The 18437-nt window shown below is 48.6% G+C and overlaps 2 protein-coding genes across 6 annotated transcripts in view; one reads left to right on the top strand and one right to left on the bottom strand.

Moving 5' to 3' along the window:
- The window catches only part of SLC25A46 (solute carrier family 25 member 46), a 54819-nt gene extending 50044 nt beyond the window's left edge, over positions 1-4775 (bottom strand). Inside the window, exon 1 of one of the 2 annotated variants that reach the window (XM_077290248.1) lies at positions 4323-4775. In XM_077290248.1, coding sequence (XP_077146363.1) covers positions 4323-4587 — 265 coding nt within the window. In that variant the 5' untranslated portion in view covers positions 4588-4775. The remainder of the gene's footprint in view (positions 1-4322) is intronic. The other variant, XM_077290238.1, reaches the window with a different exon arrangement.
- Positions 4718-18437, top strand: part of TMEM232 (transmembrane protein 232) — a 435959-nt gene continuing 422239 nt past the window's right edge. The window contains exon 1 of one of the 4 annotated variants that reach the window (XM_077290225.1): positions 4718-4805. The gene's annotated coding sequence lies outside the window, so the exon portion shown is untranslated. The other 3 variants (XM_077290199.1, XM_077290207.1, XM_077290216.1) reach the window with 3 other exon arrangements.

Raw genomic sequence — 18437 nt, 5'->3', positions numbered from 1 at the left:
TTGACTTCTACAGCCTCAGAGGATGGAGAGATTTCGGTCCTCATCGTCTCCTCACCTGTGATACGACTATCATCCGAGATTATCAGATCACACTATGACAGCACTCAGATCGGAGTCCGAGTCATTAGCATAATGGACCCGATTCTCTTGGATGCTGCGGCCGTCTGACTGCCACAGATTTCACATGTGCACCAGGTTGTCATTTTTGTGCAGATTTTGTTCCGCTTGTGACCGGGGTATTGACAGACCAGTTTACTTGTACTGTAAATTGCTGCAGAATCCACACCACAAGTCCACAGTGTGAACATGGCCTGATACGTTGCGTTTTTGGGGCACAAGAATGCGCAGAGGGAAAAAAACACCAAATGTTCATGGCGGGAACAGGGCCTGGCGGCTCCCAGATCTCTGACATTCGCGCTACACCCCCTCTCTGGTGGGTGACAATGGATGTGTCAGGGTCACCACTGACCAGGAGAGGGGGCACAGCACTCATCCTACTGCAGTCACATGGCAGCACTGGGGGGCGCTGCACTGCACAGACCCCCTCCCCAGCCGGCACTCAGCGCTCATCCTACAGCAGTCACATGGCAGCACTGGGGGGCGCTGCACTGCACAGACCCCCTCCCCAGCCGGCACTCATCCTACAGCAGTCACATGGCAGCACTGGGGGGCGCTGCACTGCACAGACCCCCTCCCCAGCCGGCACTCATCCTACAGCAGTCACATGGCAGCACTGGGGGGCGCTGCACTGCACAGACCCCCTCCCCGGCAAGCACTGACCCTACAGCAGTCACATGGCAGCACTGGGGGGGCGCAGCACTGCACGGACCCCCTCCCCGGCCGGCACTCAGCGCTCACCCTACAGGGTCATTCCATATCAAGTGATCCAAATATGAATATTTTTTTTACCTTACATCTTTAGATTGTTTTGATTTTTTGTTTTTATGAAGTACAACTTTAGTTAATTACAAATTAAAAGTTTAGAATTTTTTTCTTCATCAGTTAATTTTTTACAGATTTTTAAAGTTTTTAAAAAGCGTGGATTTTGGCCTGGTATAGCTTTACATTTTTTATCATATCTCGGGCTAGAATTAAGATATAGAGGTGGGAGAGGCATCATTTTTCTCAGAACGGTACTGGCTTTCATTTGATATGTCACAAGACTATGTTTCTTTATATTTTGTTTTGGAGAAATCAAATTAAAAATTTTGATGCGCAATTCTGAAAAAAACGTATGTTTTAAAATTGTGAAAACATGCATGTGTGTTACTTGTGTCCTTGTTTATATTTGTACAGGGATTCAACTTGGGATCTATCACATTTGTATTTTTTTTTAAGCCTTGAATCATCTGATTTTATGTTTGTGTGAGTTTCTTCCTTTTTTCTTTTCAAATTACAACTTACTGCATTCAACATTTATATGTAACAATAAAGAAACACAAAAAACAAATACCAAAGTGCCAGAATAAATACATCTTAATCATCATAACACAACTTGCTCAGCATTTTCAACCTGAATTCATTGAACAAGCCAAAAGATAAAAGGTGATCACATCCTCAAGTGTGGTTTTCTAAATACAGTCTCATCCTAATTATATGTTAAAAACAAGATTAAAAGAACCAATATTTCTACCACCTATTTATACATCGAACATTTTTTTTCTACTATATCACTAAACATGTCATTTCTGAAGTGTTTAAGAAGAATAGTACAGTAGTTAAATCCTCTTTCTATAAAATATGAACTAATCAAACAATTAATAGTAGGTTTTTACACTGGCCTGTTATCATCAATGTGTCCCTTCTAGTGGGTGAAATGTCATCTTGTCCATCAGCCCTCACTAGCAATGGCCGTCTCCTTTTGTGTCAGTATGGACGGCCTGTCATGGTGCTCGGCTCCACCTGAGTTATATCTGATTTTTGCTCACTTTTACAATGTCTGGTTTTCTTGGATACACAAAGGACGGCGCTGGACCAGACGGTGCAGAAAAGTCACTTCTACGTCTTCATTTTCACAATCTTTGGAGAGCCCAGTAGCCGCCAGCGCCGATCATATTCACAGGTCACATAGCCAGTTGTGTCATCCATTGCCGATCTTGTGCCGCCTTCTACCACGTCATGGACGTCACTGTCTTTATTTCCACTACATGGGATGACAGTCCGGTATTGCTGAGTCCCTGTGATGGGTTCTGCTTCCTGTAACCAATGTTATAACAAACTCTCCTCCTCCTCCCCGTAGCCCTGGTTTGTACAATACATGAACTGGATGGTAAGAGTATTTTTCTCCCTCCATTTGAAGAGTTGCCTGGGTGATAAGATTAGGTGGGAATACGGTCTGTGGAGGCCCGAGCTGCCGGCCGGTCATCTGCTCTGCAGTCACCATCTACCCCTGGTCATTCTCAGCCCTAACAAAGCTTCTCCTCTGCCCTCTCCTGCTTCTATGTGGTAACATAATAAAATAATACAGGAATATCTAACAATCATGGATTATTTGATAAATCTACACCCCACACTGTTAGACCACAGGCTGAACAGATCTGAAATCAAGATTTTTGAACTGACACTGTAATAGTTTTATTTTTTAAAATATGATCCCATCTTGTGTTTTGGTACAGATGTGATTAAGGAGCATAGCAGGCACATGTGCAGTTTTTGAAATTTTTAAATTAAACATTTTTTTCGGAAATGCATTTTAAAGTTTTGCGCTTGCGTTCGCATAGGTAAATTATTATCAAAGATACTCTTGTGACATATCTGGTGAAAGCCTGTACTGTTCTGAGAAGAATGGTGTTTATTTTGTTTCTCTATCTCTTTTCTAGCCTTAGTTATGGGGAGAAATGTAAAGGCAGGCAACACCGAAATTTGCACTTTTTCCGAACTTTGAAAATCAATAAAAAAAATAAAAATCTAGAATTTTTTTTTTCTTCACATTTTGCATTCTCTGACACACTATTACCAAATAACAAAATCTCAAAAGAATTAAAAATATAGTGGTAAAAATCATTGGTTCACTTGACATGGAATGACCCTACAGCAGTCACATGGCAGCACTGGGGGGCGCTGCACTGCACAGATCCCCTCCCCGGCCGGCACTCAGCGCTCATCCTACAGCAGTCACATGGCAGCACTGGGGGACGCTGCACTGCACAGACCCCCTCCCCGGCGGGCACTCAGCGCTCATCCTACAGCAGTCACATGGCAGCACTGGGGGGCGCTGCACTGCACAGATCCCCTCCCTGGCCGGCACTCATCACTCATCCTACAGCAGTCACATGGCAGCACTGGGGGGCGCTGCACTGCACAGACCCCCTCCCTGGCCGGCACTCATCACTCATCCTACAGCAGTCACATGGCAGCACTGGGGGGCGCTGCACTGCACAGATCCCCTCCCCGGCCGGCACTCATCCTACAGCAGTCACATGGCAGCACTGGGGGGCGCTGCACTGCACAGATCCCCTCCCTGGCCGGCACTCATCACTCATCCTACAGCAGTCACATGGCAGCACTGGGGGGCGCTGCACTGCACAGATCCCCTCCCCGGCCGGCACTCATCCTACAGCAGTCACATGGCAGCACTGGGGGACGCTGCACTGCACAGACCCCCTCCCCGGCGGGCACTCAGCGCTCATCCTACAGCAGTCACATGGCAGCACTGGGGGGCGCTGCACTGCACAGACCCCCTCCCCGGCGGGCACTCAGCGCTCATCCTACAGCAGTCACATGGCAGCACTGGGGGGAGCTGCACTGCACAGACCCCCTCCCCGGCGGGCACTCAGCGCTCATCCTACAGCAGTCACATGGCAGCACTGGGGGGCGCTGCACTGCACAGACCCCCTCCCCGGCGGGCACTCAGCGCTCATCCTACAGCAGTCACATGGCAGCACTGGGGGGCGCTGCACTGCACAGACCCCCTCCCCGGCGGGCACTCAGCGCTCATCCTACAGCAGTCACATGGCAGCACTGGGGGGCGCTGCACTGCACAGACCCCCTCCCCGGCGGGCACTCAGCGCTCATCCTACAGCAGTCACATGGCAGCACTGGGGGGCGCTGCACTGCACAGATCCCCTCCCCGGCGGGCACTCAGCGCTCATCCTACAGCAGTCACATGGCAGCACTGGGGGGAGCTGCACTGCACAGATCCCCTCCCCGGCGGGCACTCAGCGCTCATCCTACAGCAGTCACATGGCAGCACTGGGGGGCGCTGCACTGCACAGACCCCCTCCCCGGCGGGCACTCAGCGCTCATCCTACAGCAGTCACATGGCAGCACTGGGGGGCGCTGCACTGCACAGATCCCCTCCCCGGCCGGCACTCAGCGCTCACCCCCGCCGCTGCTCTCCTCCCCCAGCCCGGGGGGCGCCTGGTTCCCGTCGCTTCCATACTGTGGGGTCTTCTCTCCCCAGTGCAGGTTGCGGCTGCCCGGGATGTCAGGCGGGGTGGTCACCCAGTGCTGGGACAGGTCCCCGGAAGAGCTGAATGACCTTGTCGGGAAGCTGTGCTGGTACGGAGGGGGCGCCTCCTCTCCTCGGACCCAGGCAGACCCCCTATATCCCAGGCCATCGAAACCCTCGGGCCGACGGGGCTGCATGATACCTCTGCTATTACAAGTGCGGCCCGGGTCACAGTGCGGAGTGACGTCACGGAGACAGGTGCCCAGCCTACTGTGAGGAAGAGGGCGGCCCGGGAACGCGATGACGTCATTGGGCAGCGAGGCATGCCGGGACTTGTAGTATACTGCTCTGCCAATAGTGTATGCGGATGACACGTGTTCTCTGACAGGCAGGCGAGTGCCGCCCACACGTGGAGGTGTGTACGAGACTCTGACCAGTGATTGGGTGAGCGGTGAAGAGGCTGGGGTTGTTGTTAGACGGAGGCTGTTCATGCGTCCATAGCAACCAGTGAGGCGGCAGAGCGGAGTGAGAGGCGGCTGCGGAGCGCGGAGTGAGTATCTGCGTTACATCATCGGTTTGTAGGCGAGTGATGCAATGTCTGCCGTCAGCCCGGTATCCTGTGTGGGCGCGGGGATGCCGCACAGGGCTTCCCTTTACACTGTAGGCACCTATGAGGTCATATGTCATCTGTGACAGGGAGTATCTATACTAGGGGCTCCAGTGGTGACGTCATCCTCTGACAGTTAGATGCTTATTATACTGTCTCAGTACCCCTCACTACATGTATGTGACACATCCCAGCAGCAGCTGCTGAGACTTGTAGTGCTCACATACAGAATCCCCTCTCATGCCGCTGCACTGATTTTCTAGCTTTCAGTAATGGCCTCTAATAACTTTTATTATCTTTTATAGCGCCATTAATTCCACACAGACAGCCTCATCGCTGTCCCCATCGGGGCTCACAATCTACTTTCCCTATCAGTATGTCTTTGCGTATAACATCTTGGAATATTACAACCTCACAGTATTTTACCATTTGCTGCGTGTTTACATGTAGAACCTCGCACTGATTATCATCATATCATGACAATTCCATATCTGAAAGATGGTAGTCGCAGATCCTCTGACCAATTGTGCATTGTCAGAGGTGTAACTAGGGGTTCGGCTCCGGGTGATGGAGCATCTGAGTGGCCCCTAGCTAGGTGACCCTGATTACAAGTATGGTGGCGCCTGAACAGTGGGTATAGGGGAACCTCAGCAGATAACTGAATCTCCGTACAAAGACCAGTGCTGATATTACCGCCATATGGTGACATATAGTGGTAGATCCCAGTCCTGCAGAACATACAAGTGATTACAGCACATCGATATATAGTGACTTACCGCTGACGTTCTTTCCGATGGAGTCGTTCACTTTTCCTGTCTTCCATTTGGCCCAAACTGAACTGACAACTTCTTCCACCCAGGACTCACCTGCACAGACTACAACAAAGACACATTTCACTTCTCCCATTTCCAGCACCGTCCTCATCTATTCCAACCTGCACAAACTCCTCATCCTGCTGATACCCCAATACTGAGCCGCTGCTGCCGTATGTGTCCCTATTACTACACCTCATACCCCAATACTGAGCCGCTGCTGCCGTATGTGTCCCTATTACTGCACCTGATACCCCAATACTGAGCCGCTGCTGCCGCACGTGTCCCTATTACTGCCCCTGATACCCCAATACTGAGCCGCTGCTGCCGTATGTGTCCCTATTACTACCCCTGATACCCCAATACTGAGCCGCTGCTGCCGTATTTGTCCCTATTACTGCCCCTGATACCCCAATACTGAGCCACTGCTGCCGTATGTGTCCCTATTACTGCCCCTGATACCCCAATACTGAGCCGCTGCTGCCGTATGTGTCCCTATTACTGCACCTGATACCCCAATACTGAGCAGCTGCTGCCGTATGTGTCCACATTACTGCACCTGATACCCCAATACTGAGCCTCTGCTGCCGTATGTGTCCCTATTGCTGCACCTGATACCCCAATACTGAGCCGCTGCTGCCCTATGTGTCCCTATTACTGCCCCTGATACCCCAATACTGAGCCGCTGCTGCCGTATGTGTCCCTATTACTGCCCCTGATACCCCAATACTGAGCCACTGCTGCCGTATGTGTCCCTATTACTGCACCTGATACCCCACTACTGAGCCGCTGCTGCCGTATGTGTCCCTATTACTGCCCCTGATACCACAATACTGAGCCGCTGCTGCCGTATGTGTCCCTATTACTGCACCTGATACCCCAATACTGAGCCACTGCTGCCGTATGTGTCCCCATTACTGCACCTGATACCCCAATACTGAGCCGCTGCTGCCGTATGTGTCCCTATTACTGCACCTGATACCCCAATACTGAGCCTCTGCTACCGTATGTGTCCCCATTACTGCACCTGATACCCCAATACTGAGCCGCTGCTGCCGTATATGTCCCTATTACTGCACCTGATACCCCAATACTGAGCAGCTGCTGCCGTATGTGTCCACATTACTGCACCTGATACCCCAATACTGAGCCTCTGCTGCCGTATGTGTCCCTATTGCTGCACCTGATACCCCAATACTGAGCCGCTGCTGCCCTATGTGTCCCTATTACTGCCCCTGATACCCCAATACTGAGCCGCTGCTGCCGTATGTGTCCCTATTACTGCCCCTGATACCCCAATACTGAGCCACTGCTGCCGTATGTGTCCCTATTACTGCACCTGATACCCCACTACTGAGCCGTTGCTGCCGTATGTGTCCCTATTACTGCCCCTGATACCCCAATACTGAGCCGCTGCTGCCGTATGTGTCCCTATTACTGCCCCTGATACCCCAATACTGAGCCACTGCTGCCGTATGTGTCCCTATTACTGCACCTGATACCCCACTACTGAGCCGCTGCTGCCGTATGTGTCCCTATTACTGCCCCTGATACCCCAATACTGAGCCGCTGCTGCCGTATGTGTCCCTATTACTGCACCTGATACCCCAATACTGAGCCACTGCTGCCGTATGTGTCCCTATTACTGCACCTGATACCCCAATACTGAGCCGCTGCTGCCGTATGTGTCTCTATCACTGTCCCTGATACCCCAATACCGAACCGCTGCTGCCGTATGTGTCCCTATTACTGCACCTGATACCCAATACTGAGCCGCTGCTGCCGTATGTGTCCCTATTACTGTCCCTGATACCCCAATACCGAGCTGCTGCTGCCGTATGTGTCCCTATTACTGCACCTGATACACCAATACTGAGGTACTGCTGCCGAATGTGTCCCTATTACTGCCCCTGATACCCCAATACTGAGCCGCTGCTGCCGTATGTGTCCCTATTACTGCCCCTGATACCCCAATACCGAGCCGCTGCTGCCGTATGTGTCCCTATTGCTGCACCTGATACCCCAATACTGAGCCGCTGCTGCCATGTGTCCCCATTACTGTCCCTGATACCCCAATACTGAGCATCTGCTGCCGTATGTGTCCCTATTACTGCACCTGATACCCCAATATTGAGCAGCTGCTGCCGTATGTGTCCCTATTACTGCCCCTGATACATCAATACTGAGGCGCTGCTGCCGAATGTGTCCCTATTACTGCCCCTGATACCCCAATACTGAGCCCTTGCTGCCGTATGTGTCCCTATTACTGCCCCTGATACATCAATACTGAGGTGCTGCTGCCGAATGTGACCCTATTACTGCACCTGATACCCCAATACTCAGCCGCTGCTGCCGTATGTGTCCCTATTACTGCCCCTGATACCCCAATACTGAGCCGCTGCTGCTGTATGTGTCCCTATTACTGCCCCTGATACCCCAATACTGAGCTGCTGCTGCCGTATGTGTCCCTATTACTGCCCCTGATACCCCAATACTGAGCCGCTGCTGCCGTATGTGTCCCTATTACTGCACCTGATACCCCAATACTGAGCCGCTGCTGCCGTATGTGTCCCTATTACTGCACCTGATACCCCAATACTGAGCCGCTGCTGCCGTATGTGTCCCTATTACTGCCCCTGATACCCCAATACTGAGCCGCTGCTGCCGTATGTGTCCCTATTACTGCACCTGATACCCCAATACTGAGCCGCTGCTGCCGTACGTGTCCCTATTACTGCCCCTGATACCCCAATACTGAGCCGCTGCTGCCGTATGTGTCCCTATTACTACCCCTGATACCCCAATACTGAGCCGCTGCTGCCGTATGTGTCCCTATTACTGCCCCTGATACCCCAATACTGAGCCGCTGCTGCCGTACATGTCCCTATTACTGCCCCTGATACCCCAATACTGAGCCGCTGCTGCCGTACATGTCCCTATTACTGCCCCTGATACCCCAATACTGAGCCGCTGCTGCCGTATGTGTCCCTATTGGTGCACCTGCTGTGTGGTACAAAACACTGGTCCTTTTACTATCCTACCTAATGTCACCCACTGTGCACCTTACATTGTAAAAATGCAGCCTTTGTGCCCTCTAGAGGGTAAAATTGTCCCCTAAAAATTGTAATACCCCGTGCAAGTGGACTAGAAAATAGTGCCCACGTTTGCCCCCTAGAAAGTAATAATGCCCAATGAGCACATTTGATGGTCACAATACCCAGGGTGCACCTATAGCAATAATTCTTTTACTCATGTTCCATAAGTCCCCACACGTACAATACAGTAATAATATCCTGTGAGTCCACCGAGTCTCTTCATATAGAGCTCTCTTATACACAGTATGATGCCCCACAGCTCCCTTATGCGTTGTGTGATGTACCTCTATACATAGTGTGATGTCCCCACAGCTATCATATGCATAATATAATACCCTCACAGCTCTCCTATACACAGTGTTATGCCCCACAGCTCCCCTATGCAAAGTATATTGCCCCACATCTTTCCTATACACAGTATAATATGCTCACAGCTCTTCTATACATAATATGGTGGGTCCACAGCTCCACCGTGCAAAGTATAATGCCCCCACAGTTTCATTATTCACAGTATGATGGGCTCATAGCTCTCCTATACCATTCCTCCCAACTTTTGAAGACGGGAAAGAGGGACAAAGTTTGCGGCGCGCGAAGCTCGCCGCGGCAAATTTTAGGCCACGCCTCTGGCCACACCCATTCATAATTAGTCACACCCATATCCACGTCCCAACCACACCCATTTAGCACTGCCGATCACACTGTTTCATATACAATAATTATAAACAAAAAAATATGGCCACACAGTGATCCATACTGTATAATGGCCACACATGATGCATACTGTATAATGACTGCACATGATGCTGCATACTGTATAATGGCTGCACATGATGCTCCATACTGTATAATGGCTGCACATGATGCTCCATACTGTATAATGGCTGCACATGATGCTCCATACTGTATAATGGCTGCACATGATGCTCCATACTGTATAATGGCTGCACATGATGCTCCATACTGTATAATGGCCGCACATGATGCTCCATACTGTATAATGGCTGCACATGATGCTCCATACTGTATAATGGCTGCACATGATGCTCCATACTGTATAATGGCTGCACATGATGCTCCATACTGTATAATGGCTGCACATGATGCTCCATACTGTATACTGGCTGCACATGATGATCCATACTGTATACTGGCTGCACATGACGCTCCATACTGTATACTGGCTGCATATGACGCTCCATACTGTATACTGGCTGCACATGATGCTCCATACTGTATACTGGCTGCACATGATGCTCCATACTGTATACTGGCTGCACATGATGCTCCATACTGTATAATGACTGCACATGATGCTCCATACTGTATACTGGCTGCACATGATGCTCCATACTGTATACTGGCTGCACATGATGCTCCATACTGTATACTGGCTGCACATGATGCTCCATACTGTATACTGGCTGCACATGATGCTCCATACTGTATAATGGCTGCACATGATGCTCCATACTGTATACTGGCTGCACATGATGCTCCATACTGTATACTGGCTGCACATGATGCTCCATACTGTATAATGGCCACAGTTCTCTATACTGTATAATGACATACAGGCACGCAGCTCACACACAGGCACGCAGCTCACACACACGGCTCACACACACGCAGCGGGAGGAGACCCAGCTTTTATTAAAAAAAAAAAAAACAGCCACAAACCTAAGTTACTCAGGTGCCGCCCCCTGCATTGTCCCCGCCCTAGGCACGTAGTGCGGGACAACCAATGTCCCGCCTGGGATCCCGGGGCTGACTGTCAAAATCAGGACAGTCCCGCAGGATCCGGGACGGTTGGGAGGTATGCCTATACACAGTATGATGGGTCCATATCTCCCTTATACACAGTATGATGTGCCCCTACACTATATGATATCCCCCACACTGCATAATAGACCCCACAGTAATTCCCACACTGGATGATGGCCCTCACAGTAGTCCTAAACTGTATAATGGCCCCCACACTGTATTACGCCCATACTATATGATGGCCCAACACTGTATTATGCGCATACTATATGACGGCCCCCAGACTGTATGATGCCCCCACAGTTCCCCTACAAGTATTAAAATGAAAAAATATATATACTCATCTAACCACAGATCCTGGTGAGTCCGCTGACAGACAATGGCAAGGTGTGCGCATGGGCATGCACATGAGGTCAGAGTCCTGATTCGCTGCCGTCATCATGTTGCGCTGCGCACAGCCAGGATTTACAATGTGCGTCACCCTGCCGGTCTGTCGGACGCGGCCTATAGTGACCTGTGGCCTACATAACACAGAGCGGTGGTGCAGGGAGAATCTGTCTCTGTGCTCTACCACAGAGCTTAACTGTATGTGTGTGATCCGATACGGATACGTATGGTGGTCACTCAGGGTGGGCTCCTACAAAGCCACCAACGTGACCATTGCAGCCAATCAGTAACCTCAGCAGTCACACTGTGTAAATGGAGATAGTGAACACACGTTCTTGGCTCTTCCATTTATTTCTATGTGATCTCCAAAAAATTAATGGCAAATTTGTTGTGTACTGTTTATGGCTGCTGCACAGCTTTGCTGACACCTTGCAACCACTAACAATAAATTAGCAAATTGTGATTAATTTGTAATAATGCAAAGGAGAGCACTGGGACTTCACAGCCGCACCACTTGTGATGCCCCAGCCTCGTAGTGACTGTGATCCTCTCCAACTGATGGGAATCTGCTACAACACAAAGCAGTTCTAGGTTGTAAACCTTAATGGCTGAGAAAAATGCCGGAGAGGCCATAAAATGTTATATTATATGTATATGCGATAGGTTTACTACTGTGAGAGATGCAATAAAAAGTGTCACTCCATGATGGTCACAAGAAATCGGATAGCACCTTTCTCATGTTATGACTTTACATTTTACCTTATTTTGTATCATTCTGATAACTAATAATAATAATAATCTTTATTTATATAGCGCCAACATATTCCGCAGCGCTTTACAATTAAGCGGGGACATGTACAGACAATAAATTCAATACAAGTTGAGACAATTTAAACAGTGACATTAGGAGTGAGGTCCCTGCTCGCAAGCTTACAATCTACAAGGAAATGGGGGGACACAATAGGTGAAAAGTGCTTGTTATTTCAGGTCTGGCAATTATAATACATAGGGATTTTCATATAAAGCTGCATGATCCGGTCATCAGCCCGTGTGTTTAAGTGCAATAGTCAAGTATAAAGTGCAGTTATCGTGTGCATGGAGGGTGTGGAGACAGAATAATATTTGGAAGGAGGGAACAGGGCAAAGTTAGTTTATGTGGTAGGCTTGTTTGAAGAGATGGGTTTTCAAAGCGCGCTTGGATAGGTCGTGGCTAGTGTTGAGCATTCCGATGCTGCAAGTATCGGGTATCGGCCGATACTTGCTGTATCGGAATTCCGATACCGGGATTCCGATACTCTTGTGGTATCGGGTATCGGGTATCGGAACAACATTAATGTTAAAATGTGTAAAATAGAGAATTAAAATAAAAAATATCGCTATACTCACCTGTCCGACGCAGCCGGGACCTCAGCGCAGGAACCGGCAGCGTTGTTTGTTTAAAATTCCCGCTTTTACATGGTTACGCGAAGTCCCGGCTTGTGATTGGTCAGGGCGGCCATGTTGCCGGGCCGCGGACCAATCACAGCAAGCCGTGACGAAAATACGTCACGGCTTGCTGTGATTGGTCCGCGTCCCGGCAACATGGCCGCCATTAACCAATCACAAGCCGTGACGTCACGGGAGGCTGGAAACGCGCTCATTTTAAAAAGGGCGCGTGTCCAGCCTCCCGTGACGTCACGGCTTGTGATTGGTTGCGTCGCGGTCAACCAATCACAAGCCGGGAGGCTGGACACGCGCCCATTTCAAAATGAGCGCGTCCAGCCTCCCGGCTTGTGATTGGTTGATCGCGGCGCAACCAATCACAAGCCGTGACGTCACGGGAGGCTGGACACGCGCCCATTTCAAAATGAGCGCGTCCAGCCTCCCGGCTTGTGATTGGTTGATCGCGGCGCAACCAATCACAAGCCGTGACGTCACGGGAGGCTGGACACGCGCCCATTTCAAAATGAGCGCGTCCAGCCTCCCGGCTTGTGATTGGTTGATCGCGGCGCAACCAATCACAAGCCGTGACGTCACGGGAGGCTGGACACGCGCCCATTTTAAAATGAGCGCGTGTCCAGCCTCCCGTGACGTCCCGGCTTGTGATTGGTCAGGGCGGCCATATTGCCGGGACGCGGACCAATCACAGCAAGCCGTGACGTAATTTCGTCACGGCTTGCTGTGATTGGTCCGCGTCCCGGCAACATGGCCGACCTGACCAATCACAAGCCGGGAATTCACGTAACCAAGTAATAGCGCGATTTTTAAACAAACAACGCTGCCGGTTCCTGCGCTGAAGTCCCGGCTGCGTCGGACAGGTGAGTATAGCGATATTTTTTATTTTAATTCTTTCTTTTACACATTTATATGGTTCCCAGGGCCTGAAGGAGAGTTTCCTCTCCTTCAGACCCTGGGAACCATCAGGGATACCGTCCGATACATGAGTCCCATTGACTTGTATTGGTATCGGGTATCGGTATCGGATTGGATTCCGATACTGTGACGGTATCGGCCGATACTTTCCGATACCGATACTTTCAAGTATCGGACGGTATCGCTCAACACTAGTCGTGGCTAATTGGTGAGAAAGTCAGAAAAATCTAGTATTTATTACTCATCCAGCAAATAAATACTTTTGGCCAGAGTCAGAGTACTTCTTTATTGAAAACCAATTCTAAAAAAAATAATGTTATGGAATTTTAAAGTTCATCATAAGTGGTAAATTTAGTGAAAATCATATTGGTAGATTTTTTTTTCTATCTGCAGCTTGCAATGTAAAATATACCGCAAGATGGCAGCAAAATACACTCATTAATAAACTCATTAATAGAACCTCTTGGGGGAAGGAGTCTGTTCACACCAGTCATCCACTGTACACAGTTATTAGGCAATTTGTGTTATTGAGGATTAATTTTATTTATAATCCAAAAGGTTAATAGCCCTGAAACCTGCATATTTAAAATGTAAAAGTGAGCTTTTGTCTTTCTTTGGAGTGCAGAATTATTATTATATAATAAGATAGACCAAACAAGGCAAGTCTTCATTGTTCAACCACCACAACCCCTTTGTATACCAGACCAATGCCCAAACCCCATAACCTCCCTATCCAACATCACTGAAGCGGAGCTTGCTCATCTTCTCTCCAAATCACACCTCACCACTTGTGCGCTTGACCCCATCCCATCCCACCTCCTCCCCAACCTCACCACCACACTAATCCCATCACTAACCCATCTCTTCAACCTATCACTAACTTCTGGTATCTTCCCCTCTGCTTTCAAACATGCCACAATCACACCTATCCTCAAAAAGCCATCCCTTGACCCAAGCGCTATCGCCCCATATCTTTGCTTGCATTTGCTTCCAAACTCCTTTAGCAGCACATCCATGCTGAACTTTCCTCTCACTTTGCATCTAACTGTCTCTTCGACAACCTACAATCTGGCTTCCGTCTCCACCATTCCACTGAGACTGCCCTGACCAAAATTACTAACGACTTACTTACAGCCAAAGCTAACAGACAATTCTCTATACTCCTCCTTCTAGACCTGTCCTCTGCCTTCGACACAGTTGACCACTGCCTCCTACTACAGATCCTCTCTTCCTTTGGTGTCAAAGACCTTGCCCTATCTTGGATCTCCTCATACCTTACCAACCGCACATTTAGTGTTTCCTACTCCCATACTACCTCTTCAACTTGCCCCTTCTCTGTTGGTGTCCCTCAAGGCTCTGTCCTTGGACCCTTACTCTTCTCAATCTATACACTCGGCCTGGGACAACTCATAAGGTCCTGTAGCTTCCAGTACCATCTATATGCTGATGACACTCAGATCTACCTCTCTGACCCAGATGTCACCTCTCTGCTCTCCAGAATCCCAGAGTGTCTATCAGCCATATCCTCCTTCTCCTCTTGCTTCCTCAAGCTCATTGTGGACAAATCTGAACTAATTATCTTTCCTCCATCTCACATATCTTCCCTACCTGATCTATCTATCAAAATAAATTAAATCACACTTTCCCCGTCCCCAAAATCCGCTGCCTCGGAGTAACCCTTGACTCTGCCCTGTCCTTCAAACCGCACATCCGAGCTCTCGCCACCTCCTGTCACCTGCAGCTCAAAAATATTTCCAGAATCCGTCATTTTCTCAACTCTCACTCTACCAAAATGCTTGTGCATGCCCTAATCATCTCCCGCCTCAACTACTGCTACATCCTCCTCTGTGGCCTACCTTCTAACACTCTCGCACCTCTCCAGTCCATCCTTAAAGGTACCGTCACACTAGGCGATATCGCCAGCGATCCGTGACGTTGCAGCGACCTGGATAGCGATATCGCTGTATTTGACACGCAGCAGCGATCTGGATCCCGCTGTGAAATTGCTGGTCGCTGCTAGAAGGTCTGCACTTTATTTGGTCGCTAGGTCGCCGTGTATCGCCGTGTTTGACAGCAAAAGCAAGGATACCAGCGATATTTTACACTGGTAACCAGGGTAAACATCGGGTTACTAAGCGCAGGGCCGCGCTTAGTAACCCGATGTTTACCCTGGTTACCAGCGTAAAAGTTAAAGAAACAAACAGCACATACTCACCAGCGCGTCCCCCAGCCTCTGCTTCCTGACACTGACTGAGCGCCGGCCCTAAACTGAAAGTGAAAGCACAGCGGTGACGTCACCGCTGTGCTGTTAGGGCCGGAGCTCAGTCAGTGTCAGGAAACAGAGGCTGGGGGACGCGCAGGTGAGCATGTACTGTTTGTTTTTTTAACCTTTACGCTGGTAACCAGGGTAAACTTCGGGTAACTAAGCGCGGCCCTGCGCTTAGCAACCCGATGCTTACCCTGGTTACCCGGGGACCTCGGCATAGTTGGTCGCTGGAGAGCGGTCTGTGTGACAGCTCTCCAGCGACCAAACAGCGACGCTGCAGCGATCGGCATCGCTGTCGCTATCGCTGCAGCGTCGCTTAATGTGACGGTACCTTAACTCTGCTGCCCGACTAATTAATCTCTCTCCTCGCTACACTCCTGCTTCCCCTCTTTGCAAATCCCTTCACTGGCTCCCAGCATATCCAGTTTAAACTACTAACACTGACCTACAAAGCCATCCATAACCTGTCTCCTCCGTATATTTCCAAACTAATCTCTCAATATCTTCCCTCACGTAATCTCCGGTCCTCCTAAGACCTCCTTCTCTCCTCCATGCTTATTCGCTCCTCACCCAATCGCCTCCAAGACTTCTCCCGAATATCCCCCATCCTCTGGAATTCTGTGCCCCATCACATCCGGTAATCCACCACATTTGGATCCTTCAAAAGAAACCTGAAAACCCATCTCTTCAAAGAAGCTTACAGCCTGTAATGACCACACAGCCACCTCAACACCATCGGAGCTCCTGCAACCCTCGACCTACAATCTCCTTCCCCATAATTCTGTAGAATGTAACCCCGCTGTAATAATTATAGAGGATAACTCAGGAGACTCTTTGCATGGAACAAGACAACTATAGGACACAGTTTTATAAGTGGTAAAGTCTATATTATCACACGGTGATTCAAACAGGTGCAGAGAGAAACTCAAGTTCACAAAACTTGGAGTCAATATAAAATGCAGCTCAGCAGTCTATAGGAAACTTCAGGGGAAAATGCAATCAAGCAGAAAGTCTATGTAGCACAGTTATTCTTGAGGATACTTGACACGAATAAATCCTTGTCTTAGTCCAAACACAGATAGATATGCTTATAAGGCAGTTCAAATAATATCTTAGCTCAACCAGGGAGGCCTGGTTAATAGTCTCAGGTTTTTGCAGAGCAGCAAACGCTTACATGTCCAGCAAATGCAGATGGAAGTAAATACGAGCAGCAGATGAAGGAGGATTACTGGAACTGGTGTATGCAGCAGGAACTCAGAACAGAGTAGCAGGATCACCACACAGGTTCACAGGAGCAGGTATATAGCCAGGGAGTAATCAGAGGTCAGGAGCTGGATGCAAGGCAGAATACTCTAGCACAGACTGAAGGCTGGGGTGGAGTTTTATAGCAGGAAGACACAGTGCACATGAGACCAAAGACGCCATCTTGGAAAAGGGCAGTAATGCACAAAAGGTAAAAAATGTTCAGAGTCCTGACACCCGCAAAGGCAGGGTCCTCTTCCTCCTATATCAGTCTGTCATTGTTAGTTTGTTTACTGTAAGTGATATTTGTATTTTGATGTAACCCCATCTCATGTACAGCACCATGGAATTAATGGCGCTATATAAATAAATAATAATAATAATTATACAACTAAATGAAAAACATACATTTTCCCATCTTAGTTGATTCTTTTCATCTGTTAAAGTGAGAATAATAACCAACAACTAAAGATGTGAAAAATACATTTATTACATTTAGAAAAACAAAATATTAGTGACCAATATAGTCACCTTTCTTTTCAAAAGGAGCAAAAGGAGTCATAAGCCTTCCTTCTTTAGTGTTTGTCAGTTTTTTAATCTGTTGACGATCAACTTTTTGAGCAACACAAACCACAGCCTCCAGACACTGTTCAGAGAGGTGTACTGTTTTCTTTCATCCTAAATCTCCTATTTAAGACGGGTCCACAAGTTCTCAATAGGGTTTAAGTCAGGAGAGGAAGGGGCCATCTCATTATTCTTTCATGTTTAAGGCCTTTACTGACTGGACAAGCCATGGAGGACTTTGATGCATGTGATGGAGCAGTCTCCCACATAAAAATCATGTTTTTGTGAAAGCTGTAGACTTTCTCTTGTACCATTCCTTGACGAAAGTGTCTTCTAATAACTGGCAGTAGGTTTGGGAGTTGAATTTGAGTCAATCTTCAACCTGAAAAGGTCCAATTAGCTCATGTTTAATAATGCAAGCCCATAGGAGTTCCCCACCTCCACCTTTTTGGTGTCTGAGTCCATTACTGATCCACAGGCCAATCCATCTGGTCCTTTAAGGGTCACTCTCATCTCATCAGTCCATAAAACCATTGAACAATGTGTCTCCAGATATTACTTTCCCCAGTCTTGACTTTTCACCTTCTGTGCCTTATTCAGTGGTGGTCGGGGTTCAGCCCTCCTTACCTTGGCCATGTTTCTGAGCACTGAACACCTCATCCTTCTGGATAATCCTGCGGTGTTGCAGTTCTGGAATATGACAGCACTGGGAGATAATGGGTTCCTGGTCGCTTCACGTTTGATTCTTCTCTGATCTTTGGCCGTTAATGTGCATCTTTTTTCTTCACATGTTTTTTGTTACCCTGGAGGAAAACAAGCTGCCTAATAATTCTGCGCTCCTTAATAAAAATTGTTCATATGCTGAGACCTCATTACACACATGCACATCACCTGATCAGCTTCATCCAATAAGCATTCAGGTTTATACAGCGCAGAGATGGAAAATCTGCATGAAAATGAT

The sequence above is a fragment of the Ranitomeya variabilis genome, chromosome 1 (genome assembly GCF_051348905.1).
Source record: "Ranitomeya variabilis isolate aRanVar5 chromosome 1, aRanVar5.hap1, whole genome shotgun sequence".
NCBI lineage: Eukaryota > Metazoa > Chordata > Amphibia > Anura > Dendrobatidae > Ranitomeya > Ranitomeya variabilis.
Note: the sequence above shows the minus strand (reverse complement) of the source record. Positions and strands in the feature narration are given on the sequence as shown.